The sequence below is a fragment of the Phoenix dactylifera genome, chromosome 18 (genome assembly GCF_051530095.1).
Source record: "Phoenix dactylifera cultivar Ajwa chromosome 18, Ajwa_hap1_PhDact_Kaust_v1.1, whole genome shotgun sequence".
In the NCBI taxonomy this organism is placed as follows: domain Eukaryota; kingdom Viridiplantae; phylum Streptophyta; class Magnoliopsida; order Arecales; family Arecaceae; genus Phoenix; species Phoenix dactylifera.
The window spans coordinates 4,276,072-4,303,799 of record NC_143207.1 but is presented as its reverse complement, the minus strand read 5'-3'; the positions used below and the strand labels follow the sequence as shown (position 1 = coordinate 4,303,799).

General features: G+C 39.3%; 1 protein-coding gene across 3 annotated transcripts; it reads right to left on the bottom strand.

Moving 5' to 3' along the window:
- LOC103697070 (UDP-rhamnose/UDP-galactose transporter 6-like) lies at positions 1-27,615 on the bottom strand. Of its 3 annotated transcripts, XM_088714423.2 has the most exons (8): positions 27,162-27,580; positions 24,898-24,991; positions 24,694-24,771; positions 11,744-11,952; positions 2,016-2,200; positions 1,735-1,935; positions 967-1,128; positions 1-779 (listed from the first exon to the last, which is right to left on the bottom strand). In XM_088714423.2, the coding sequence occupies exons 4-8, from the start codon at positions 11,871-11,873 to the stop codon at positions 447-449; spliced, it is 1,011 nt and encodes a 336-aa protein (XP_088570549.2). In that variant the 5' UTR covers positions 11,874-11,952; positions 24,694-24,771; positions 24,898-24,991; positions 27,162-27,580; the 3' UTR covers positions 1-446. The 3 variants fall into 3 exon arrangements, with proteins under 3 accessions (XP_088570549.2, XP_008777064.2, XP_008777067.2); XM_008778842.5 differs by lacking the exon at positions 24,898-24,991 and having other exon boundaries at positions 27,162-27,615; XM_008778845.5 differs by lacking the exons at positions 11,744-11,952; positions 24,898-24,991 and having other exon boundaries at positions 27,162-27,615.
- Between the last annotated feature and the right edge of the window lie 113 nt (positions 27,616-27,728).

The following is a 27,728-nucleotide window of genomic DNA, read 5'->3' as shown; positions in this document are numbered from 1 at the left end:
TTAGATCAACAGAATAATCAATACATTATCACGATTATTTTGCACTAGTTGACAACAATGATGACTGGAAGGTTACAATGATCATAATCAAACAATTCTGTATGCTGTCAAATTTATTGAGCCCATCCAGTCACAATAAATATGACAAGCACAAGAAGCCTTTACCAAACGAGAATTACATACTTCAATTTTGTTTGTAAAATGGGATGATGTTGAAGTAAATAAATTACTATAGACGTCAGCAAAGAGAACCTATATAGGAAAATCTAAACTGCCACTGTTGGCATTTCCTGAAGAAATCTCAAAAAAAAATTATAATAAAAATAAAAGAAAAATGTTTCTGACCTTTTTAAAGATTACCGGGCAGTCTGTGCCCTATCAATGCTTTGTCAGTTCAATGCTCAATATGTGGGCAAATGAGAAAGAGAACTGAAAATATCTCCACTTCACACCTTGTCATCAAGCTCTCCTGAATCTGACAACACCACCCCATGCTTCTGGGATTTGTCAGTTGGCATGGAATAACTCCTGCGCTCCTTTCCCCCTGGCTTTGATGATGCACTTCCATACCAGATCATACCTACCACCGCTAGGATCATACCAAGAACTACATGAAGATTAAGGCCCTCTTTTCCGAAGAAGATGAAACCCAGAACTAAGACAAGGATGGTCTTCATGTGACCAAGTACTTGGAAGGACACTGCTGTGAATCTTCCGATGCAGATGAATTGGCTAAGGTTGGTTCCTACCGCAATGGTGCATGACAAAATGATGAAAAACTACAGACAAATAGCAAATAGTGAATGACTTCAGCATAATATCAGAATAGGTGTACAAGGGGATGCAGCAATGTCAGTGACACGTATACAAATTAGCAGGAAAGCATATGCAGATTAGAGAACAATGAATACCAGGAGAACCTGCAATCGCAATCAGAGTTTGAAAAAAAATTCATATAGTACTTACCACTGCAGAAACATTATAGTCAAATGCATCCACTCTTTTGTTTGTCAACCAATAATCCAGGAAAGGCCCTAGTATCAGCAGTGCTGCTGCCTGGGCTGGAGCAGTATGGCCCAAGAGGTTGAATGATCCAAGTGAGTACTTCCGTTGAAGAAAATGAACATACTACAGAAATAAAATCAACAGAACAATAAGGGTATAACTTCTAAGACCTGGCATAGTGCTTACTTTTATTCTTAGATTTTGAGCTTGTGAGAATAAAAGGAAACTAGCTATTCTCAACAATGGCAAGCACAAACATGCAGTTATAATTGTCATAGGTGGCTATGCATAAAACAGGATGGAGAACTTTAGAGGATCTGTTAATCAAACTTAAATTCTTGCACAGTCCAAATAAAATTAAAATTTTAAACATAGCAGAACTGTCAGACATTCGTATCCATTAAAAGATACACATAGTTGCAGACAAATAATTCAAGATTAAAGCATGGCAATGCAAGAAAACTAAATATGTCAACTTCAATGAAAAGCATCCTAGTCCTCCAAATCAAGCATGTACAGAGGCTGCACACATACAGACAGACTTGTGGGCACAGCATACGTAGGCAACATCTATGCTGAATTCTAATTCTTGAGTTTGCCAATTTCTAATATCAAATACAACTGAAAGATAAGACGACTGAAAAAAGAACAATCCATTCAAAAGGTCGCATAGCTCCACAGATATTAACAAAAATATGAATGCATCATTTGATATGCATAATCACTTACATATTGCTGCAAAGAAGTGCTCCAGACTGCTATCATGGCAGCTATCAGACCTCTAGTATTTACACTCACATCAGTAACAGTACAGACTGCAACACCTATGAGAACCACTACTATGCTGAGCTTTGTGTCTCTGGAGTAACGGATCTTATCCAATAGAACTTCTAAAAGACATGATACAGGGATCATACACAGCTTTGCAATCTGAAATCATACAACAATTATGTCAATTCATAATTTTGTAATTTCCAAATCAGTGAACCTTAATGTGGAAAGTAACTTACCTGATAAAACCCCACAGAATTCCACATCAAGCTCACATTCATCCCTACGATTGATAAGTTTGCAAAGAGAACAAACTTTATAAGTTCAGGTAATGGTAAATGGGAGGCCTGAATATATCCTAGCCACCTAAGTACGACGGTCATGACAGTCGTGGTGGCAAAATGCAGTCCAGTTAATGTTGTAGCTGCAGAACATAATAATAGTATATGACATCAGAGCTAGCGATAAAGACAAACATCGTCCAGAAGTCAGGACAATAAAATCCCTTTTTCTGATAAGTGGAAATCCAAATTGAATTATTTAGTTAAATACAAACGAACGTGCAACTTATCTGAAAATTTTCAAGTTTTGTAGTCTGCTAGGAAATCAATTCTAATCAGCAAGATAGGTAATTATTGAACAAATCCAAGAGACAAAATGGAAGAGATGACCAATAGGTGAAAACATAACAATAACATCAATGTAAAGGAAGCACATATTCCCAACTGGTACAGGATGTCAGACCCATAAACTACCAATCAAGGATTAAACAGGAAAAATTATTGCAGGAGCATAAATGATCATGTTACCATTTCACCAGAGCATAACAAAAATAATGAGGTTACATGCCCAATCTGTCACTTGTGTTAAATTAACAACAAATATATGCATAGTATCTCTTAAAAACTAAGGATATAGAGTAGCATAACATTTTTTTTTGAATCTTTGATAGTCCATTCTCGATATGATCAATCCATACCCTATCATGGTGCCTAGAGAACCAGGCTTGCTTAGCTTCCCTTTCGGAAAGTTATGTTAGCTTTACCCCTCCTAATGTAATTTCCGCAATTTCCCATTCCATTTTTAATAACTTGCAGCAGCAAATAATATCAGCCATTGAATGCACTAAACAAGTTATTAGTCCTGCTACATGGTCTGGTGCATATAAGGCGGAGAATGCCCAGATGGCCTGTTAGCAAATCATGCAAAATAATATCCCCAACCTACTGTTTGCCATGGGAGAAATGTAGTTATGTATTAAACATTAATAAATCTTCTGCAAATCCTCACATGATTGTTTTATCACTGTTCAAGGAAAAGAAATGAATACCAAAATCTTTCAGGTACGGAGGGACTCACAGCATAGCGCACGTGTCCATTGAAAAGCAACATTGACTGATAGACATAATAATCATAGAAATTTTGGCCAGTGGCAGTTAATGAAGATGACATATTTTGAGAACATTTATTCCAATAAGCACGAGATAAAGACTACTGACACTAGAAAGTCTCTAAACAAAACTGTCCCGCATGCAAACATGTAACTTAGTTATAATGGAAGGCATCCTATTCATTTTTTTTTATTTTTTCACACTACAAAAAGGCAAAGCCACCATTACACTAATCTAGCAAAAACACAGCCTCCAGTAGCCATTCTACATTTGTCTTGCTAGTTCATTACAGGTCCCAAAAAATGAGATTTTGCCATTCAAACAGCTATGACCACCAACTAGTGAACGAGGCCATTATATCTCAAAAGACTTGGAAGCATTAGCCTAACATTGAAGCCACGAGAATGGCTTAGTCCATTTCCTTCTCTCATACAAGCGATCACTGTCATAGTTTCCAGGGATGATGATGGAGGCGAACAATGGAAGAAAACTTTCTTTTTTTTCAAGAAAGATACTGCCAATGGTATCAGGATCCAAGGACCCAGATAAGATAACTTGATTGGCAGTTTCTTGTACAGAAAAAGCACCCAAAACTCTTCTAAAGATCTCCTTACACCTAGTAATTCCTTCCGAAAGGGCCTAATTACTCCCCTTTCATGGAAACCAAGCAGTAAGAGTAAAATCACTTATGTTGCTTCCATCTTTCAATAATGATGAATTGCGGGAGATCTACAATGCCTAAGGCAATTTTCTATGGCTTGGTTGCCAGAATCACAAGTGGGTGAGGGAGCAAGTGCAAGGAAGCAGATACACTTTTAGAAAGGAAGCAGGTGAAAGTTCGAGATTCTAGAAAGATTCCGAAGCAGGTCCATTATCATAGATAGAAGATTGTAGCTACTAAGGTCTATGGTGCCTGCAGGCAAATGCATTTTCAGGAATGAACCTATTGGTTGTTTCTATAATATGGTCTAAAACAAGATTTCAAAATATGGACCTGGTTTTGCTATGGCCCGCTTTACGGAGTTTTGGCTTTCGGCAATTTTGGTGGTTTCCAAAGTTTCACTCCAAGTTTCAAATTCAATAAAAAAAATTCAAGAAAAAAATAAAAAAAATAAATTTTGAAAAAAAATATAATAAGCCAAAAGAGTTACTATCCAATATTTTAGACAATTCCGTGTTATATAGGTTCTTTGTTTTTGTATTTTAATTAGTTTAGGATGAAAATAATGTTGCATATTATTTAACAAGTATACTAACATTTTGTACTGTAAACTCATTTTTTACTTCTACACTTCAATTATTCAAAATTAATTATATTTAGCAATTATGGAGCGTTTCACTGCCTAAAGCATCCAACTCTTCTCATCATTTCTTTTAGAAACCACAATTACATTGAATTTGGACTTTTTTCTCATATTTTGAGGTTAAAAGGTTAACCAATAAAATATGCGTAGCTACAGACTGTTATATTTATTTTATATAATTGAAAAGGTGTTATTCCTTTTCAATATCTTGCAAGTACTATAACAAGGGCTTTCAAAGGCCTTGGCCCATCAATAGTTATGCTTATTATCTATCCTCCAACTTAAGAAAAGAAAGAAAATCATTTAAAATTGAGAATACGTGACCTGTGCACTTTAATAAATAAAAATGATCCTGATATCATGATAAATACCATATAAAACTTATCATCTGCCTCTAGTTCCCCTCAATTGAAGATGAAACTAGCCAAAACGACTAAACTTCGACCAAAAACAATCAGTTTCAGCTAAAACTAGCTAAAACTACCGAAATAGTCTGAAACCTGAAACTAGGAGTAAGTTTCTGTTTTTAAAACCTGGTTTACTAGAAGCTGTTCAAGTTCCTTGTTTGTCTGACAATGGATGGCAAGTTGAAGTCCCAAAAATTTTTGTTTATCGGCGAAGATTTGTCTTCTGCAACAATAACAAACCTAGACTCCATAGCAATGAAGCCTCCACACCTTTGGGACTTGCATGACTTTGGACTCATAGCCTAAAAACCAAAGGCTCAGAGAAACATCCCATTTATTCCCTTGTCTCTCCCCCTTTTCTTGAAAAGCATGTGCATAGCATGTATGAGATATTAGCTGTGCATATATGAATCCACATATACATACATAAAGTTGTGATGTCAACACAAACATGATACAGGCATATGCACACAGGGTTGTCAAATGAACAAGCTGTTCGGAAGCTAGGTCATTTTCTGCATGAAATCAGTTAGATCAATCAATAAACAAGCCAAGCTCAAACTGGACTTTTGAGCTCAAAATAAATTTAACCTAACTCAAGCTAGGTCCAGCTTGATTGAATTTAGCTCAGTATAGCTTGAAATTTGTTTATATATAGAAAAACAAATCCAAGCTATGATATTTTTCAGATATTAGCCATTAGATCTTGATCCAAATGTTGAATCACTTCATTATAATTCAACCATTTGATTAAGATCCAACTATCAATATTTTGTTATTCCAACTTGAGAAGCGCTAAGGCTTTCAAGATCCACTAGCAAAGCCCCCTCCTTTCTCCAAGCACCATCTCCAAATATTCCATCTGTTTCTCCACCATTGCACCCTCCCCTTCTCTTCCTTTTTTCTCCCTCACTTGAATCTCCCTACCCTTCTCCTCCATTAAACCCCACCACCCTATACTCCTTTCCCTTTTCATCCTCCTCTACCCCTTGCCAACCATGGATTTCTATCTCCATTAACTCAGACACCATGGAGAATAAGGATGATGTCAACACTATCCCTACTCACCAGCATCTCACTTTCTAACACCCATCTCCTCATTCCTGTAGCTCTCCACCCACCCACTCCCCAAAAAAAAGGAAATAAGCAACAAACCATTATCAATTTTCAATAAGCTAAGCAAGATGACTCATAGCCATTATCAATTTTCAACAAGCTAAGCAAGCTCAAGCTTGGCTCGACTTACTTTGTGAGCTTGAGTGAGCTAAGCTTGAGCTACCCTGATAATAGGCAAGCCTAGCTTGAGCTATGCTTTCTCAGCTCGAGCCAAGCTCAGCTGATACTCTCTTATTTTGAGCCAAGCTTGAGCAATGCCCAACTTGCTCGTCCGGTTTGTTTACATCCTATCCATATACATGCACATATACATGTAAGATCATATGTATATATGTGCGTATCATGTGAATAACATATAATATAGTATTTTCTTTAGTTCCTATTTATATAACGCATGGATTCTCATGAAGCTAGGTACATCAAATTGGATCACAATAGAAAAATCAAATTGTATTAAAAAATAACTTAAATTGAAGTGTTAAATAAGTGGTGCAAAAAGATATTTTCATTCAAAACTTTAGACCAATGTTCCACACTTCAACAGGTTGGATAAGAAGGAAGGTCAAAAATCTCAACCATCTGAACTAAGACAATAGTTATACATTATTGATTCTATTATGTTTCTTTTTTGGTAGTTATCATATATAATACTACTTAGAAATTACAATATATCTAGAAAGATAGTATTAAATGTTAATTAGTTCTTATACAATATTTTTCACATGTATGCCATGGGGATCTTTAAAACATAAGTAACCTGAAAATATAAATTGGTACTAAGTCACGTGGGTGATTGATCGCTCGGGTGCCCACACATAGTTCAAAACACATGTAATGGCGTAAGACTAAGTCAATCCAAGTACTCATATGGACAAGGTCTAATTACAGTTCAACCAAAGCAAGCATGTCCGTAGGGTTGTAAATACATGTGTTTAGTACGGTACTTAGGTTACTTCCTGAAAAGAAATAAAAAAGGGCACTTGAGTTATTATGTACGATGAACACTAAGGCTGCTTTATGATTCTAGAAAATGATATCACTTACAACTAATAAGCCTGAGAGGAACCATGAGGAATAACTAGTAGACAATTGACTGCTATCATCTAGCAAATGTATTATGGTAGATGACCGTAAAGAAAATTATTTTTTTCAAATATTAATTAAGGAGCAATTTTTGTTAACATACCACAAACCCTATAAAAGTTTTAAACCTTGACCCTATATTCCATGCATCATAAAGCAGATATATCTTACAAGTTAGAAGGAAACAACCTGTACTCGTAGCACTTAAATTACGAGAAAGAAATGACCTACAAAGAGACCTGCGTTCGGACTCGGTCGAGCATGAGATATTTGTTGGGAATTGTGTCCTAAATCCAATCAATTGTTGATTGTAAATGTATTTGAATCAATTATAAATAACATGGTATTTATTCATCACCAGAACATCTTCACAAACTCCGATGTGATGAAGTCCTTAGGACTGATTTGTGTAATGAAATATGATTTTGTCACACAGGTCCTTAAATGTTCATGACCGTATGATATACTATTAATAGGACGATAGTATTATCGGGCGTAGGTCATTGTGTATCATATTTGTTGGTTGTCTTCTAAACCAAAGAGTATAGAGATACTAGTATGGTATATAGGTGAATGCTAGTGTACGTTCATTAAACGTGACCAATTGACGGACTCTCTCTTGTCAAGAGTTGTTCCGAGTGGATATGGGTATCCTTTAGACCTGAGATTGCAAATGGTGGCTTGCAAGCAACTCACTGTACTTTGGTGCCGGACTACCTAGATTTCTAATCCAGCGACGGAAGGTTTCTGGGTCCAGTCAAGTACTTGTGGTAGTCAGTTGCAGATCAAGATGGGATTGACCTCCCTTAGAAATAAGGGTGAATGCCTTGTGTTTTCAATTAAGTAGTACCCTGGCCAAGAAAAGTCAAATCACTATCACTTGACTTATTGAATTGAAACATATTTCCGGATGGATCGTTTCAAGGTAGACAGACTCTGAACCCACCCTGGGCATTTTCTGGTCAAGAGGATGAATTATGCGGTAATCATAGTCCATAGGTTCTGAAATGTTGCTTTGCATCTATTCGGCCTATCCGATCGTCGGGTCCCATTGCTAGATGGTTACTTCGATTAGTGCAGAAAGTGTTTTTGTACTACCGGCTTAGGTTCGAACCTGTGAGGTCACACGCTTAGAAGTTTCTGGATTGATCAAATGGCTGATTGACGATTGAGAATCGTCTAGAGGTAAAATAGTCAATGTGATTGACTGATTGCCCTAAGCAATTGTTGCTTGGAGAAGTTAATTGGTGATTGGATCACTGATTAGACTCAATTTGATTGAGTAATAGAGATTGGGCTTGACCAAATTCAAATATGATTCAAAATTGGTAAAACTGTAATTGACACCAAAATTGGTTTGGTGAAAATGTCTAATTTACCCCAACCAAATCAAATTTGGCTTGAAATCAATTATGATCCTAATCTGACTAGGACTCCCTTCCCTTTGTGGGACCCACATCCTGCCTAGGTGGGACCCACATCCTGCCTAGGTGGGACCCACATCCTGCCTAGGTGGGACCCACGTTCTGCATTTATGGGACCCACATACCGGCCACCTCACCCTTTTGCATGCGTGACACGTGGCGGAGCAGGACACCTCTTTTGCTTGCATGTGTGACATGTGGCAGGCCTGGACGCCTCACACTCCTGATGTCATCCATGACCTCATCTGCCTCATGAGGTCATCCATGACATCGCCCTCCAGGCCACCTCACCCCTTTGCATACGTGACACGTGGCGGAGCAGGACACCACTTTTCCTTGCATGTGTGACGTGTCCTGGCAGGACACCTCATCGGATACCTCATAGGGACACCTCACCTTCTTCTTGGCCTATAAATAGGCCACCCCTCTTCTTCTCGACATCAAGAGCACCAGAGAAAGAGAGTGAGAAGAGAGTGAAGCTCTGAAGGTGAAAGCCCAAGGAGTTCTTGAGCTATGAAGGTCCATCTTCCTTCTTCTCCCTTTCAGCCAACCTTCTGCTTCCCTGCGAGCTAGCACTCCCCGGAAAGCTGATCATTCCGGAACTTCGCGTGGACGAGTCATCGAGACCGGACGCTTGTGCGGCTGCGAAGCATCCTTGAAGGAACCTCCTTCTAAAGGTAAGAGATCTGATCTCTTTTACGATTGAGATATGATCTCAATCTTCAAATCACAAGAAGTTGTGATTTATGCATATTTATTTAAATCACACAATCCTCGGGATCTGAGGGCTTTGTGATATTTGGTGTCAAAGCAAAGGATTAGTGGAGACTATCCGATTCCCGAGAACTCTCACGCGTGATCGTGTGACGAAGCATGGCTCTCCATCCGGGGGCTCATATGATGAGTGCTTTGATGTCACCCTATGTATTAGGACTGAACCCGCGCCACATGTGATGTGCAGTTGAAGACTGTCTTCGACTGGTACCAGAGTCAAAATATCTAAAATATCAAGCATGTTTTGGGTTAAAATGTTTAGCCCGTTCTTTCCGCATAAAATTTTCTGAAATTCATGCTTAGCCCTCTGCACGCACACCATCAACATTCTGGCAATTTTAGTTTCAATTCTTGACTTTGGGGCTAGATCTCACCCATTTACTAATCAAGGAGTGCCAGGCCTATGTAAAATTTTGTATGGTGCTTGATCTGGTCCAATCTGGCAGCTCCAACATAACCTAAATATCTCAATATGAGTCAAATACAGCGATGCAGGTTCTGAAGAGGGTAAAAGAGGAGAAAGAATGTCAGAATGGACTGTAGAGATGGGAAGTTGGAGAACAAGGTGAAGGTAAAGGCAGAAAGGGAGTGGAATTCACTAATGAAAGGGAAAAAAACTATGAATGGCATTTAAAGAAGAGGACGGTGAAGGTCAAAGCGGAGGGTAGCACTGCAAAACAGGTGGGCACTTCTAATTGGAAACTGACCCAAAATGGTCCAATCCAATCAAAAACAAAGACATTTTGATTCAGCTGGGATCAGAAAAAATTGAACCATTTCAAATATGGATCAGATATATATGACCAAATCAACCAAAAACTGGTACACTAAATTTTGCAAAGCCTTCTCAAATTAAAGACTAATCTGATTTTAGTAATAATTTCCATTAAGTTAATCATCAATTTGTCTTGTTGATTATAATTTATATCTGGTTGCTAATCAATCTTATGCAGAATATGTTGATGATGTCGCATGTTGAATTGTTGTTTCCATGTATAATTTATTTAGCATATAATTAACCAATTTACCGACATTTTTATTTATCCTTGGCACGATTCAATCCAAAAAATAAATGAATCACTAACATAAATCTTAAAACCAGATCCAACACAGCTCAAGTTAAAAAGAATTAGGCTTGGACTCAATTTTTTTATCAAGTTCATATATGGATTGGATTTGGATTGTGCCAACACCCCAAATTCAACCTGACCTGCTTGCAGCCCAAAGGAAGGAGGAGGGTAGGCGGGAAGGAGAGGAGGGGGAGCAAAGCCACAGAGGATGTTCACCCCACAAGCATTTGGAGGGGGGTAAGAACCCTAGAGGAAAGAAGACATTGCACTAACAAGGAGAGGCAAGGAGCGGAAGAGGGAAAACATGGGAAGAGAAAACAGAAAGGTGGAGTTCAGAGAAGAGAGGAGGAAGATAAGCATGGAAGAGAAGGATCATGAGAAAGAGGAGAGTTATGGGAGGTGAGAGGAGGCAGGGTGGCACTGTCAAGTTATGAGAGATGGGGGGTGGAGGACAGATGAAAGGAATGGATCACATAGGTTTGAAAAAGGTAGGCATAAAGCATTGAATTAGGCCAAGCTTGACTGCTGACAAACTAAACCACTCTAAACCTATTGATAATCCCATCTAGGTTGGGTTAATCCAAGTAGGAAATCATACAACCTCAGGGACAAGGGAAACCCACTGCCTAAAAGAATATCGAGCGTAGTAGACCTGATCCACATGTCCAAAGGTTCAGGTTGATTCGGGTCCGTCTAATGTTGTTGATGGATAATTCACAAGTTGATGAATAAATGCAACAGCATCTTCCCAAACACAGCCCAATAGTTCATATGGACATTTCCTACCACTAATTCCATAATGTTCCATATTATCAATAAAGATTTAACTCTTAACCAAAAGAAAAACTGACTAATGGAAAACTGCTCTGCGGACTGCCACATCATCAAAAATATACAAATATCCAATCAAAAAGAAAAAAAAAAGAATATACAGATAATTACTAGTCCCAGCTTCTAAATAAGAATGCTTTTGTCAAAAATGGAATGTTAATCAAAAGATTTGACAATTCCAGGAATTACATCATGTCAACTATTCATATAAAAACAGGCATGTCGATCAAAATATTTGACAATTCCAGGAATTACATCATGTCAACTATTCATTTCAAAAATCAACATTCATACTGAAAAAGTTTCATTTTCAAAATTAAAAAAAATATGATCAACACATAAATCTCAAATACTACTAATTAAAAGACACGTTTTGCCAAAAAAAACACTACTCAACATGAATTGCACCTTGAAAACTGACAAGAACCATGCTAGTTCTGAGCTTATCTGCTTGCCCATTTGCATGCTACATAACTATTTATTGTAAAGTAATTTAACTACCTCAAATGATGGATCGGATACAATGCAAAAGATATTAGTAATTGCTTAGAAACTCTTATTGTTTACCAAAACTGAAGCCATATGTAACCATTAGGGCCTTGTTCACCATTATGATTCCGACAGAAGTCACAACATTGAACAACCATGCACCAGCATCTAATCCTGCCTTCTTATCTGCCTTGCTGGAATGTGCCATATTTGTTATTTTTCTTTGCTTCCTTTCTGCTTATCCTATAAATCTCCAAAGTGCAGCTTCCATATCAACACCAATGCCTCTATATCAAAACCCATGGCACCGCACAAGATGAATAGATGGTATTCAAAATGTGAGAATACACAATTGCAAATGAATAAATGGAAATTCTAAAAGAAACTTAAAATATGAAGTGCAGGGAAATTATGGATAGGCAATCATTGAAAAACACTTACCAGATAGTGTATTATACTAAACATAGATGTCCAAAAAACCAAAGTTTCATAATTTCAATTTGTATCTTATTCTACCAAGCAATCTTATTAAAGAAAGCTCAAATAAGAGAATTCATACAACCAGGCACGTCAATTCAGGCAATAATACGACCAGATGATGCATATCAACTATGCAAAAGGATAATCTTATGTACTCTTTAACAAAGATTGTTGAATCGTACCAAACCAGCTGGTTCAGTGCATACCAAACTAGACGAGTCGATTATCGGCACGGTTCAACTAATACATTCAAGATGGTTCAACCCCTTTATAATTTTGAGTCGGTCGGTCGATTACTTCATGGTCTTCTTTCCTTTGGTACAGAAGGGCTCTCGGTCTTGCAATGGTTTGCAAGGTCTTGCAATGGTTCGCCAGAGTGCCCACTCTCCCCCAACCACCATGCGGCACCTCACGAGTTCAAGAGAGTGAGAGCTCCTCCCCCCCTCCCCAGCCATCCAAGGGTGGCGATGGCGTTGACGCTGCTTGCCCACTCCCTCTTGCTCACTAGTAACTCCCCCTTCATCTCCCCACCTTCCCTCCACGTCCCTCTCTCTCTCAATGGAGAGTGAAGAAAACCCTAGATTCACTCACTTAGGGTTCCGTGTCCTCGTTGATGGCACCCATTCTCCCTTGTTGGGGACCACGGAATCGGATAACCCTAGTTACTCTAATCTCACAATCTCTCTCCCCCCTCCTCTTTCCCTCCCTTTCCCTCTCCCTCTCTCTTTTCCTCTCCTTCCTCTTCCCCTCCATTTCCGGCCCTCCCTATGTCGGTATGCCCAGAATGATATGGTACGGACCCCTACTTTGCTGAACCGGTCCTGGTTGGTACCCTCCTCCGATACCAATTTGGCAAACCTTACTTTAAAACATTTTTTTTAAGGCCAATAACTCTCAAAAGAGACCTGCCTGTGATGAAACATAAGCAGGTCTTGAAATAAGAGAGTTGTAAGTCGCAAAACATAACAAACAAAAAAAAATCTGCTCCCTAACTCCCACAATCGACTACCTAATCCTATGGCTCTAAATGTCTAGTATTGCAGAACTAGAACATTCTCCAATTAAATTCCATCTGATCTTTCAAATAATGTATTCTAACATAAATTCCTACAACTCACTGAAGGGCTGCATCACTTGATGCTTGACACATACTCCATATCTATCAATAATTATAATAACTATAACTTCACAAATTGAGAGAAAGTAATTTCCCTTGTCAAACTTGCCAGTTAATCAACAGCACATAATCCTCGCACCCTAATCAACTAAAATGTCTTTGTGATGATCAACGCTTGCTAAAACTTGCCACAAGGTTGCCTCCTCGAGAGATTATGGAACTTGTCCCTTCTTGTTTAATGGAAGCAATACAAAAGAGGTTGATCAACTATTGTACAATATAGAGGAACTATTATATTTTACTTGACCATGAAATTAGATTAGAAGATTTTTTTTTGTTGGAAAGAATTGGGTCAAGTGGTATATTCTCCAACATAAGAAATTATATCCATGGAATGCATTGTGGATGCATGAAAGGAGGCAAGGCTCCTATACATACCACTTATCTGATTCCACCATCAAAAGTTCCAAACAAAGATGCTAAATGGTCCCAACTAGCTTCTTCTGAGAAATCATGATGTAATAAGATCTTGACAAAAGGAAACAGTGTTTACCACATACGTTCTTTTCAGTCTATAGTATGAATTGAGGCTTAACATACGCCAAGCCATTCTTAATCTGAATCAATTCATAATTTGCAATTAATTTGCAATATGATATTGATCGAGTACAATTTTCTAAATATTGATGCATCAAAATACATTATGGATGCCTAAAAGACTAGGGGGCAAGTCTCCAAAGGATGTGATGCCGCAGGGGAAGGGATGGAGAAGGATGGAATGGTGAATGGTGTGACAATTTTTGTTCTCTTTGATGCGGATGTGGCTGGGGTAGGGATGAGTGGAGAGCGTTGTTAATTTGGGCGAGGATGTGGCTAGATTGGGTGTGGGCGAGTTTAGATTGGGTGTCACGTAGCTAGGTTGAATGAGATGCGATTAGACTTGATGTGGCATGATTAAACTGGATGAGGCGTGGCTAGGGAAGAAGAGTCCTAATGGCACTCAAACTCTAAGATATGATGGCGTGGGAAGGTTAAGATAAATAAGAGGATGGGTGAAAGAGTCTCACTTCCACTCAAACTCTCAAATCACTTGGCATGAGGATGGGTGAAGGAGTCCCACTTCACTCAAAACTCTTCCAAAGCTTTGGTGTCTCACCAGGAAAAGGAAGCATCGCACTTCAAGGGGAAAATCACTTTCAACTCAAACTTTTTCTACTCTTTATTCATCATCCCTCCTTTATATAGCGTAGGAGGTTGGAAGTAAACAAAACACTAAAACCAGCTCTTATCCGCTGGAGATAAGGAGTTTGAAATAAATCAAACTCCTTTAAACAAAGACTCATTAACTCAATTTTTTTTTGAATGAAACAGCAAACAAACTAAGTATGGTTGCGGTTCATGCACGAGTTTCACGCACACCTGATTTCTTAAACAAAGAGACTCGCTAACATTTCAGACTTTGAATGAGTCAAACAAACAACTAAGCAAATTAACTAGGACTCTCTAACTACACGGCTCTAACTACACAGCAGAAAAAACTCTAGACTCTATGTGGCTTCACGCACACCCCTGTTTGGGCTCATGCATGCCTAATTGCCATCAATTCTCCCCAGCTGAGAAAGAACTTGACTCCATCGAGTTGCATGATTGGTAGAGCTCGTACAAACCAGGGTTCAAACGCTGCCTAATTTCCATTTTACCAGAAATTTCTGGTATCCTCCACGACGTGTTGAAACTAACCGATCATCCAAAATATCTTCAATCTCGTCTTTGGGGGCAGATCGTCGAGAGAGTGCAAGCACTGGCGGCGTGTCTTCATTTTCTGAATGATGCCCTGCATACAGCTGCAAATCTTCTATGCTAACAATGGGGTAATTCCAGCACATATGCATTTGATCCCAAATGCTTCAAAATTTTAAATGGTACTGCCCTTCGCGGATGAAGCTTCTGATAGCATTTGCGAGGAAACCGTTCAGCCCTTAGCTGCATTAGAACAAGATCACCTTCCTTGAATTTAATCAAACGCCTCCTTTCATCAGCCTGCTGCTTCTATAATCAGTACTTCTAGCTAATCTACGCCTAACTTCAGCATATAATTCCTGAATATGCTTCGAGAAGTCTTCCCCGCTCTCACTAACTCGCGAATTGATGGGTGAAGGAACCAAGCCAATCGGATGTCGTGGCTTCATTCCCAACACCACTTCAAAGGGTGTAGCCCAATCATGCGGTTAATGGAACTGTTATATGCAAATTCAGTATTAGGCAGAATAATATCCCATGAATTAATGTGATCACGAACCAAACAGTGAAATAAGTTGCCTAGACTTCGATTCACGACCTCTTTTTGCCCATCAGTTTTGCGATGATAGGCACTTGAATAAGATAACTAAGCACCAAGTTTCGCCCATAATGTCTTCCAAAAATAACTAACAAACTTGACACCTCGATCTAAAACTATTGTCTTTGGTAGTCCATGTAAACGAACCACTTCTTTCAAAAATAAGGAGGCCACCTAGGAAGCATCAAAAGTTTTAGAGCAAGGCACAAAGTGTGCCATCTTTGAGAACCGATCTATAATAACAAAGATTGAATCATGACCACGTACCGTCTTCGGTAGCCCTAGTATGAAGTCAATACTAAGATCTTCCCAAGGAGAGTTCGGAAGTGGCAAGAGTGTGTAGACCCTTGGCTAACTGACATGTGCGGCATAGCTTGATGATTCGGGTCACATCCTTCTGCAACGTGGGTCAGAAGGACCGGTCTTCAACCATAGCAAGAGTTTTGTCACGACCGAAATGTCCAGCCAAACCTCCACCGTGGATTTTCTTGATGATGTGATCACGCAGAGAGGTCTCCGGGGTACACAGCCTTGTGCCACAAAATAAGAATCCATCATGCAATGAATACTCCATGTGTTGCTGCCTATCTCCTGCAGATAATTCCAGATATATCGATTTGTAATAAGGATCTCGGCATTCAGAATAGTCAATAGATGAGACTTTCGACTCAGTGCAACTACTACTTGGCTCTCCACGCCAGATCGATGCTTTAGAACAAAGCTGAATTGCTGCAATACATCAACCCATCTGGCATGCTGTGCATTAAGCTTCTTTTGAAAATTTTTGTACTTCAAGGAGTCATGATCTGTATATAGCACAAATTCTCGGTGAAGTAAATAATGCTTCCAATCAAGATCCGCCGTACCGGTACCGATCGACGTACCGGTGGCGGCCCGACCGGTACGAAACCGGTCCGAACCGGTGGCGTACCGGTCCCGAACCGGTCCGAACCGGTTCCGTACTGATCACGTACCGGATCTTCAACAATAAACTACCGGTACCGGATTCCACACTGATCCGGTACCGGTCCCAGGCCGGACCGGTACGTACCGGTCCGTACCGGCCTGTACCGGCCCGTACGGACTGGTACGGCAGACCATGCTTCCAATATTTAAGAGTTTGAACAACAGCATAAAACTCAACATCATAGGTTGAATATTTCCTCTTCGCCTCATTAAGTTTCTCGCTGAAGAAAGCCATTGGGTGTCCTTCCTGACTTAGAACTCCTCCAATGCCAACGTGAGAAGCATCACAAGAGACTTTAAAGACTTGTTCAAAGTTGGAGAGCCGAAGAATTGGGGATTGAGTAAGTCTCTCCTTGATCTCTTTAAACGCCTCAGTAGCCGCGGGTGTCCACTGAAACAATTTTGTCTTCATACAGTTCGTGAATGGCATTATGATTGAACTAAAATTACGGATGAATCTGCAATAAAAAGTGGCCAACCCATGAAAACTCCTTGCTTCATGTATGTTGCTAGGAGTTGGCCAATCTCGTATGGCCCGAATATTCTCCGGATCCGCTTCAACATCTTGATTAAAAATAATAAAACCCAAGAAAAGAACTCGTGTAAAGCATCATGATCCTGCTGTTGTTGCTGCCGCCAATAAGGGTTCCCAAAACTAATCCCCATACGAGGATTAATTGGTGGTGGCGCTTGAGGACCCTTGGCGGTGGCTAGGGTGGAGGACCCCTAGGAAGACGAAACTCGGCTTCAGGGTCATCTCCTGCTGGTGCTTCAAAATTTTCTGGATTGTCAAGGCCACCAGGTTCATCTTCCATGTGCCTTGGCGATGGAAAAACATGTTCCCAAATAGCATCCATCCTCTAAATCAAGTCAGCAACTTGGTTGGCAACACCGACCAGCAACTCATCTCGTTGTCCTTGTGGTAGCCGACCAGCGTTGTAAGCACGGCCATTCCTCATACTCATGATGATAGCAGCTCCCACGGAATACCACTCTTGTTGGCGGAGGCCTGAGGGGCCGAGTCAACATTGGCGGAGGCCTGAGGGGCCGAGTCAACGTTGGCCGAGGCTAGGTTGGCCGAGTCAGTCCTACCGCCTGCCAACGTAGATGTGCCGATTAGTAGGTGGGTTATACCCCAGGTGGGTCCCTGAACCCATGGCTTGGTGTCGCCCAGTAGCCGACTCGAGGCACTGGCTAGGTGCGATTTAAGAAAATAAAGTAGTGCCTTCACTATCAGCGGTCGTTTTTGGTGTAATGGTCAGCGCTTGATCCTAACAACTGGTATCAGAGCCAGAGGTTTCGAGTTCGAAACCCGGGCATCGCGCTGGGGGGGGGGGATTGTTGGCGGAGGCCTAAGGGGCCGAGTCAACATTGGCGGAGGCCGGGTTGGCCGAGTCAATCCTGCCGCCTGCCAACGTGGATGCGCCGGTTAGTAGGTGGGTTATACCCCAGGTGGGGTCCCTGAACCTATGGCTTGGTGTCACCCAGTAGCCGACTCGAGGCGCTGGCTGGGTACGATTTAAGAAAATAAAGTAGCGCCTTCACTATCAGCGGTTGCTTTTGGTGTAATGGTCAGCGCTTGATCCTAACAAAAACTCTGATACCAAAATTGATGCAGCATGAGATAGGATGGAGAAGATTGGAATGGTGAATGGCGTGGAAATTTTTTCTCTTTGATGCGGATGCGGCTGGGGTAGGGATGAGCAGAGAGCATTGTTAATTTGGATGAGGATGTGGCTAGATTGTGTGTGGGCGAGTTTAGATTGAGTGTGGCGTAGCTAGGTTGAAAGAGGTGCAATTAGACTTGATGTGGCATGATTAAACTGGATAAGGCATGGCTAGGGAAGAAGAGTCCTAATGGCACTCAAACTCTAAGATATGAATGAGGGTGTGGGAAGGTTAAGATAAATAAGAGGATGGGTAAAAGAGTCCTACTTCCACTCAAACGCTCAAATCACTTGGCATGAGGATGGGTGAAGGAGTCTAACTTCAATCAAACTCTTCCAAAGCTTTGGCGTCTCACTAGGGAAAGAAAGCGCCGGACTTCAAGGGAAAAATCACTTTCAACTCTAAAACTTTTTCTACTCTTTATTCATCATCCCTCCTTTATATAGTGCAGGAGGTTGGAAGTAAACAAAACACTAAAACCAGCTCTTATCCGTTAGAGATAAGGAGTTTGAAATAAATCAAACTCCTTTAAACAAGGACTCGGTAACTCAAATTTTTTTTTTTTGAATGAAACAGCAAACAAACTAAGTATGGTTGCGCTTCATGCACGGGTTTCACGCACACCTGATTTTTTAAAAAAAGAGACTCGCTAACAATTCAGACATTGAATGAGTCAAACAAACAACTAAGCAAATCAACTAGGACTCTCACTACACGGCAGAAAAAACTCTAGACTCTATGGTTTTACGCACACCCCTGGTTGGGCTCACGCACGCCTAGTTGCCATCAGAATGTCAAGCAAAATGATGCTGAATAGCACTTAGACTGACTCGTTTTCAAGGGTCACACATATATGCATATATATCTATTTTTCTTAGCTATAGGTTGGACTTTGCAACTCAGCCATCACCTTGTACAATATCATTTTAAAAATAATATTTTGACCAATCTTTCCACCAAGCGGCTTTTTCTTTGACTTTTGGAATGGTCAAGAATTTGACATGACTGGTCAAATGAGTACAATGATACAAATGAGGTGTCTTTTGGGTCATCTCCAATCTTATATATGGCTAGATGATTTGTCGGGTCTAATACAAGATTAATAAGCCACTCCTCCACCCCACCCCAAAACTCCAATCTACAAAGATCTCTCTGAATGAAGAATGTCGATCCTAATGAGAATCACCATGTATGGAAGACAATGCCTCATTCATCAAAGCGGTGCCTTCAATTATCAACCCCCTCCACTCCATCTCTAGCAATCACATACATGTAGGAAAATGAACAAGCCAAACATGAGCTAGCTAGAGCTGGATCGAGTTTGGCTTGAAATCCCACATTACTTGATTGAGCTCAGCTCCTAATAGTGAGTAGGAAACCTTTCACTTAAGCCCAACCAATTCTTTTCAAGTTAGTTCAAGCTCAACTCGACGGATCTTGCTAGGCTCGAGGGGAGGGGAAAAGTGCACTTGTAAACGATAAATCAATAAGAGTGTTAACTAACCAATGGATACTAGAAGCTTGAGCTAGTAGGGAAGGGGTCAGCTTTGTATATCAAGCTTACACCCCACGTCACATGTGGTGCGAACCATGCATGTAGAGAGAACTTAATCAAGAAATATCAGAATCAAAATAAACAACACTGGAATAATTAAGGTATAACTGAACTAGATGGATTCAAACTCATGACCTACAGCAAACCTGAGCTCTCATACCATGTTAACTAATCAATTGACCCCAAAAGCCTAAGTTGATAAGGAAAGGATCAACAATGTATATTACGCTTAACAAAGAGAAAAGGTGGGCTTTCTATACTTTTGAATCAGGGCACTCACATCCTACCACAAGGACATGAACGCTGCCAGTTGTTGATCCCTAATCAAACACTGATAAGGCTTCTTGGAGGAGATGGTCTTCAATGACCATGGAATGGGCAGAGAGGAGGTTACGGAGAGGATCGTTGTCATGTTCTGATGGTCCAAATCGACCCCTCAACCACAAATTCGAAGAGTGCTGGCCCTATCCCAAAGATGAAGCCCACGATCAAAGATGTCGAGGATAACCATATGACCTCATCACATCACCATGGTTGCTGAAGAAGGAGATGAGGGAGAGGAGGGAAAATCAGCAACCCTATTTCAAAGGTTCTAGGGATCAATGCAAAGGAACTTAGATACTAGGGTTCAGCCCCATCATTTCAAAAAGGAAATGGAGAGGAAAGAGGAGAGATTAGGTCAAAGGAGAGTGGTTGTGACACAATGTCAATAACAGAAATTAAAGCAACCATTTTAGTGATACACTTAATTTAATCTATTAGTTTTTAATAACTAATTAACGTAACTACAGTAATTACATAAAAGGAAGCATTATAGCCATTAAATTGAGATATATCTTCGTTTATATAAGAAAATAATCACTAATTGCAAATGAAATAAAATTATCCAGTGGTGGTGGTGACGGCAAACTTGTGGCAACAAATGGTGGTATTTGTCAAGCTGTGGGTAGGCAGCAGAAAGTAGTGGAGAAGGGAAGCTGTAAGAAAAATAGGAAGAAGAAGAGATACAAAAGATAAAGGAGAATCAGGACAGAGGAAACAAGTGCCCGATTAGAGCCAAAAATGCTTACAAGGTATACTTTTTGTCTCACCAAGTTGGCTCTTTTGCACAAGATTCTGATCTTATGACTTCCCATGAGCTAAAGATGAAGGCATCAGCAGGGAAAATTAGATGAATCAATTTGAATAATCTTAAACAAGAACAATTACAATTTTTTTTCCAGAGAGAGATCAATACCAATAGGAAAGCACATCTGAATTTGCCATGAGCAAGAATAAATTGTTCATGAAAGATTTCAGAGATCTTTTGTACATCAATTTAGAAAGATGCACATATAGTTGATTATTATTAAGAACTGTGGTGTATTATCCACAAAAAGGAAACTAAATATTTCTAGATCAATATTTAATATACATGTGTTTGCATGCAGAAAACTTATCCTATAACCTTATCTTAAGTTTGTTTACATATGATGCTATACTCCATTAATCTTTCCTGCTCTGGTATGACTATATAATAATCTCTGAGAGCCACCATGGATCCATAGACTTCACGGTATATAATAACCCGAATACAGGATTAAGGTTGACATAGTCAATCACTAGCTTAGTGTTATGTCCATAGTTACTTGATCAAATCTTCATTGTTATTAAGTTAATCATTTACACTCCAAACAACACTCATTGTCACCAGATTGTCACATCAACAAATGCACACTATTCTACTCTTTTCTGCCATAATGACACTAAAACAAGCCAAGGATCAATGGTGGCAGTTGGTTCAAATAAGATAGGTGCCACTAAACTTAAACTGAACTCCATCTTGCAAACCAAAACAGACTAAAAATAACCCCTCTTTTGTCCTATTAAGAATTATATATCTATTATCTCTAGTCCATACAAGATTCTCTAAGCAGCTCTAAGTGTGCAGAACTACAAGGAGTAAAATGAAATGAACTGTTTCCATAAGAAACAACACGGAAGAGCAAGAAATTAATTTATGATTTAAATAAAAAAGGGCTTGCAAAACAAAACAGACTAGAATAACCCCTTTTTTTGTCCCGTTAAGAAATATATATCTATTATTTCTAGTACTTCCAAGATTCTCTAAGGAGCTCTAAGTGTGCAAAATTACAAGGACGTACAGTGAAATGAACTATTCTTATAAGAAGTAACATGGCAACCTAAGAAATTAGTCTTTGATTTAAAATAAAAAAGTATGGCCCAATGCATGAGGCTCCCACCATTGCAGGACCTGAGGATGGTCAAATGTATGTAGCCTTAACCCCACATGCAAAGAGATTGCTTCCTTGTTTTAAGCGTGTGACCTCCAGGTCAAAATGAAGCAATCTTAATGTTACACCAAGGCTGACCCTCTATGATTTAAAATAAAACAAGAAAATTAAATAAATATATTTTTGACGCCCATCATCATGGCAGCAGAAATCTTCAGCACGTCAAATTAATTATACAAGATTAAAGTTTTGTCAAAATAAGCACTACTAGAATTTTAAAAACATTGAGATGCTACTATATCAAATTCCTAAGATCATGTACAGAAAAACTGATCCTATAAGGTCCAATGCCTCTATTTGCTTAATGCAGAATGTCGGGCTGTCGGCACATTCTCTTTTGCCTCAATATAATTTCTACCTCCAAGTTTTGGGGGGGGGGGGGGGGGGGGGGGGGGGGGGGGGAGAGAGATAAACTTTGGAGGCAATAAGCATGACCATCAGATTTGGATGTTCAAGCACTATTCACCAGCCTGACGATTTATTAGATCAAGATACTTGTGGTGGCATGGTTTTCTGTTCGTTGATTGCCAGATGCAATTCCTAAGGTAATCTATTGTACTTGTAAAGCTCTTCTAGAAAGACTCAACACAAGGCAATGATTACAGGATCTGAGATTGCTGTTTGATTTTATTCTTCTGTGTAGCATGAGAGGGAGGTTGAGAAGGAGCTTCTCTTCTTCAGATGTTTTTAGGCTGCTTATGTATATAAGGAATCAGCAAAAAGTAGGGACTTGGGCCTAAAAGGCAATGTAAACACATCAATTGTTTGTACCAATGTAGATATATTCAAGATGCCCTTTATTGATTAAAAAGCTAAAAAAAATTGCCACTAGGAGAAGCTGACATCTACGGGAATATAGAAGGTTCTGAAGTTACCAATTTTCCTGGTTTTCCAGAAATCATTAAACAAGAAATTCAATCTCCATTATATATCTTTCCTGAACCTTGCGACATGAACAGCATATGTATCTGATAGGGTTCTGAGGTGCATTAGCTAGTATACTACAACAAATGGCAACTATGGACTATAAACTTAAACATGTATGATTCTGAGAGTTCTGGACCTTCAGCGGATGCTGAAACAGTATTATCTCGAATTGGACAAGTGCATCTTGAAGAGAGGGGGGAAGGGTGCTGGTTACTAGTGAAAATTGCGATGTTAATTACTTATCTGTATCCCCATGTCACACAAATCTTCCCCCAGACTTGGAGCTCGTTATTAATGAGCATAAGAGAGGATAGCGTAATTTAGACCTTGATGCACCTCAATTATGAATTGAAATGATTCTTAGAGTTAAAAAGGATCAGAGAGAGAGAAACTACATTTACTCCGCTTCCTATTGGTCCATAAATCAGCACATATATGGCATCTCAAGACAACAATTGATGCTCAGTTACTTGTGCTGCAATAATTCACAAGACAACAATTCACAAGCATATATCTAATAAACAAAGAACATTCCTTGGGATTCAAAGCATATATTGTAGGAGAAATTTTTGAGATCCAGTTTTTCAAATACTTGGACATAATTTAGCCAAGGTGTTGTACAACTGAATTGCTTATTTCCTGTAATATATAATTCTTGCTATCTAAGAGCTTTAAAAGTTTTCACATCTGAATAGAAAAAGTTTGCAATTTGATAAGCATAAGATCATTTTATGCTATAATTTTACCAAGGTGGTAGCTTTTGTGCAACACCTAACTTTATCTTCACCATGGTTCTAAAATTGAAACTTCAATGTACAATTACTATGGCATCTGTAAATAGTATCTTTATGATACATCAAACAATCAAAGTCTCTAAACTTCACATTACTGCATCCAGTTTGGGCTTGTTGCTAAAACTCCTTTAAGATTTAAAGATAAGCCCTTTGAAACAGAAATTACTCACTAAAGATCCCCTGGAGTCACAAAAGAGACTCCTTTGATTCCAAGAGCATTGAATTAGGACAAGAATTAAGTCTTGTACGACAGGATTTTTGTGCTCTAGTAACAATGATGTAAATTCTACTTGAAAATTGAATCTACGAATTGTTATAAACTGATTTACTTTCCAGCATTGAGAAAGAAACTAGATACTGGAAGCTAATTGGCAAAAGGATAGAAATCCATAGGTGCACAAAAGAAGCAAACCTTCAACAATCATTAGGCAAAAACTGGGAGATATAAGAAAAGAGATTGGGAGATATAAGAAAAGAGAGGTTTGAAAATTATTTGCATTAGACTAATTCAGAACCTTCTTTGCTCCTCCTACATATTAGACTTGACTAAAACAACTTATGGACCTTAATAATCCACTTTCCTAATAAAACTTGACTAAGAATTTTCTTAAATAAAATTCATCCTATGGAAGCCTGCATGGAAAGCCATTGATATCACTTCAGAAGACAAGCACTGTGACCCAACACCTGGAATGATCATTCACTCAATTTTACCTGTAATGTCTGACAATTAATTGTCCAAAATTTCTATAAGTGGCATACTTAAAATCATCAGCAAGTATGACAAAATTTGGCAACAAAAGTCTATTAGCAATCCAGATTCCAAAGCTCCATGAAAGCATTAACTAGCAAAGTTCAATAGTGTACTTTAGAGGAAAAATTGTCTCACCATCAGAATTGAAGATTTTTCTGTGGTAGACTCGGTCAACAATAAGCCACCAGGAATCCAATCTTCAGCTTCCACAACCTAAAGTAAAAATAAAGTATAAAGAGATGCAACAAAACAAAAAATAAATAGTGCTTATGGACAATTTCCTGATGTCAGTCCAACTTAAAATTTGATTCTCCATAAAAATTAATAGCGGTATCCTACCATAGCACTTGACTAACTAACTACTACTCTTTAAAAAGACTGAAATGTTGTTGATGCCCTTCCTCTACTCCAATTGTTGATTCCCCGGTTTCATCTATGATATGTGAAAGAACCAAAGATGGATTAAGGACCCATGGACCCACTGATAATTATTGGATGCCAAACTTAATAAACAACAGAGAATATGAAAGATCAGAGATATATATTTCTGATTCTGGTCACTTAAAAACAAGTGTTGGGTGCCTTAGAGATGATGCATCAAGGGAAGCTTCAAACTCAAGGATGATGCAGTATCAGATATACACATAACTCTGGAAATGCCAGGCACATAGTGAAGCTGACCTTAGCAAGGTTAGCACTAATGATGCCTAGTGAAATCTATGAAACCATGCTGCATGTAGCATCAATAACATAGCATGAGTATTTGCAACAAAAACATTAGGAAGCCAGAGGACTCGAGAAAAGTGTCAACTCATGGAAATGAATGTCCAAGAATTCCTAGAGTAAAACTACTATTAAAACTGATCAAGTTTGTAAATAATAGTAACATTGGATAGATAACTATGGTTAGGCATACACGAAACCGACTTGAGTTAGACCCAAACCAAGAATTTCTTGCTAGACATATAATTATGTTGTTAGCTCTGGAGCTGCCAGACAGTCTAAAGACCCAAACTCAGGTAAATCATATTATGGTGTCACCGAGACCAACTTGTAGCTTGGTAATATAATTTAGGTTATGCTCCTACCAAAGGTATAGGAATGCAAGACCTCTGTATCAAAAGTATAGGAATCTAAGAGCCCTGTCCATTGATAGTATATAAATCTAAGGGCACTTTGTACTACGTAGTCCATGTGAAACAATGTAGCACTACACAGCATATAACATGCACTTAAAACACTATAGAACGAAAAAAAAACAAAGGATATGTAAGAAACCATCAAAACTTTTAATGAACTGATACCATGTTTGATCTTGTGCATCTCTCTCTCTATATATACACACACACACATCTATATATACATACACATATATATATCACCTATATATAACTAGACTTGAGTAGATCCCACATCAATGACCCGATCCATTAAATATGATCTACTACCTCTAAATTACTTACAAAAAGTTATATGATTTGGAGACATCTACTTATGCATCAAATGATCAAAAAGTTGGACAGTCAAGAAAAATTAAAATAATATATATTTTTTGATCAGTTAATGCATAGACTAGAGGCTCCAAATCATGGTCTGTCGTACCGGTCGGTACGGATCGGTACCGACCGGTACATACCGGTACCGGACCCTACCGGTATAGTACAACTATATATTTCGGTACCGAACCGTACCGGCCCGTACCGAACCGGTACCGGTCCGTATCGAATCGGTACCAGCCCAAACCGACCAGTCCGTACCGGCTCCAAATTTTTTTTGGCTTTTAGCCCCATCGGTACAGTACCGGTTCGGCACGGTTTGGTTCGGTACCGTATCGGTACCGATGTCCACCGGTACGTCGGTACAATCGGTACCGCGTACCTTGCTCCAAATCATATAATATTTTATGTGTAAGCAATTTGAAGATAGTATATCACATCCAATAAATCGTATCATCGATGTAAGACTCTCATTATTCAATGTAGCTCTGACCAGATCTGAGTGGAGATCCACTCGAGTGCACCCAAATTTAGTTAGAATAGAGAGATTTGGCTACACAAGTGGATCTCCACTTAAATCCAGTCATATCTACATTAGACAATGGAGGTTCCAAATCAATGATTCAAGCTATGGGATGTGATCTACTACCTTTAAACTATTTACATACCAAAAATTATATGATTTGAAGATCCCTAGCCTATCTATCATGCAATCAAAAAATAATAATAATAATAATTTTATATAGCTATGAATATATATATATGCATATATATATATATATATATATATATGCATACATATACATATATATATATATATATACATATACATATATATGTGTGTGTGTGTGTGTATTGCTGCAAAACACTTTTTAATATATGTTTTTACGGTCCTTTTTTTTTTAGATATCACCGTCCTTTATCTCATAAAAGCCTGATACGTAAAGATATAATCAAAACTTAGCATGGGAAACCCACACTAGGATAATAGGACATCCCCATCATATATCTACTTTTGTACGCTTTAAAACTTGAACTAGAAGAAAGGGGCCTATGTTAGGGCTAACATCATGGAAATCCAATTTAGGATTTGCAAGAAAGCCAAACCTGAGATCTGATAGATGAAATGGATTGATCGGAGCACCGTAAAGGCCGGTCAATGGCCGATTGAACAGTGGGAGAGGCTGATCAGATCGTGGATCACGGAAAAAGGAAGCTCCGGCTGTCGATTATGGCTGCGATGGCAAAGATCAGAGGCCGATCGGCTTGACCTTTGATCGCGCAGATCGTAGGCCAATCGGCGGAGTGACCTTTGAAGGCGGAGATCGGAGGACGAGGAGAGGGCCGGCTCGGAGAAGAAGGGTCGAGATCGGCGGAGAGTGGTGGACAGCAGCGGAGAGGGGAGGAGATATGCGGAGGGGGTTGAGGAGATATACGAAGATCAGCGGGAGGGACGGAGATCGGCGGGGACGAGCAGATCCCGGCAGAGAGTTAGAGAGTCGGGCGCGATGGAGCTCAGGAGAGACAAGAAAAAGACTGCCGCGTTGCGGGGGAGGGAAATAATAATAAAATAATAAAAGAAAATAAAGTTTAACTACGTTTCTTGCACCTAGCGCCAGCGCTGAACGGACGTGTTATAATGATACAATTCAATTTATATTAATAACTACCATC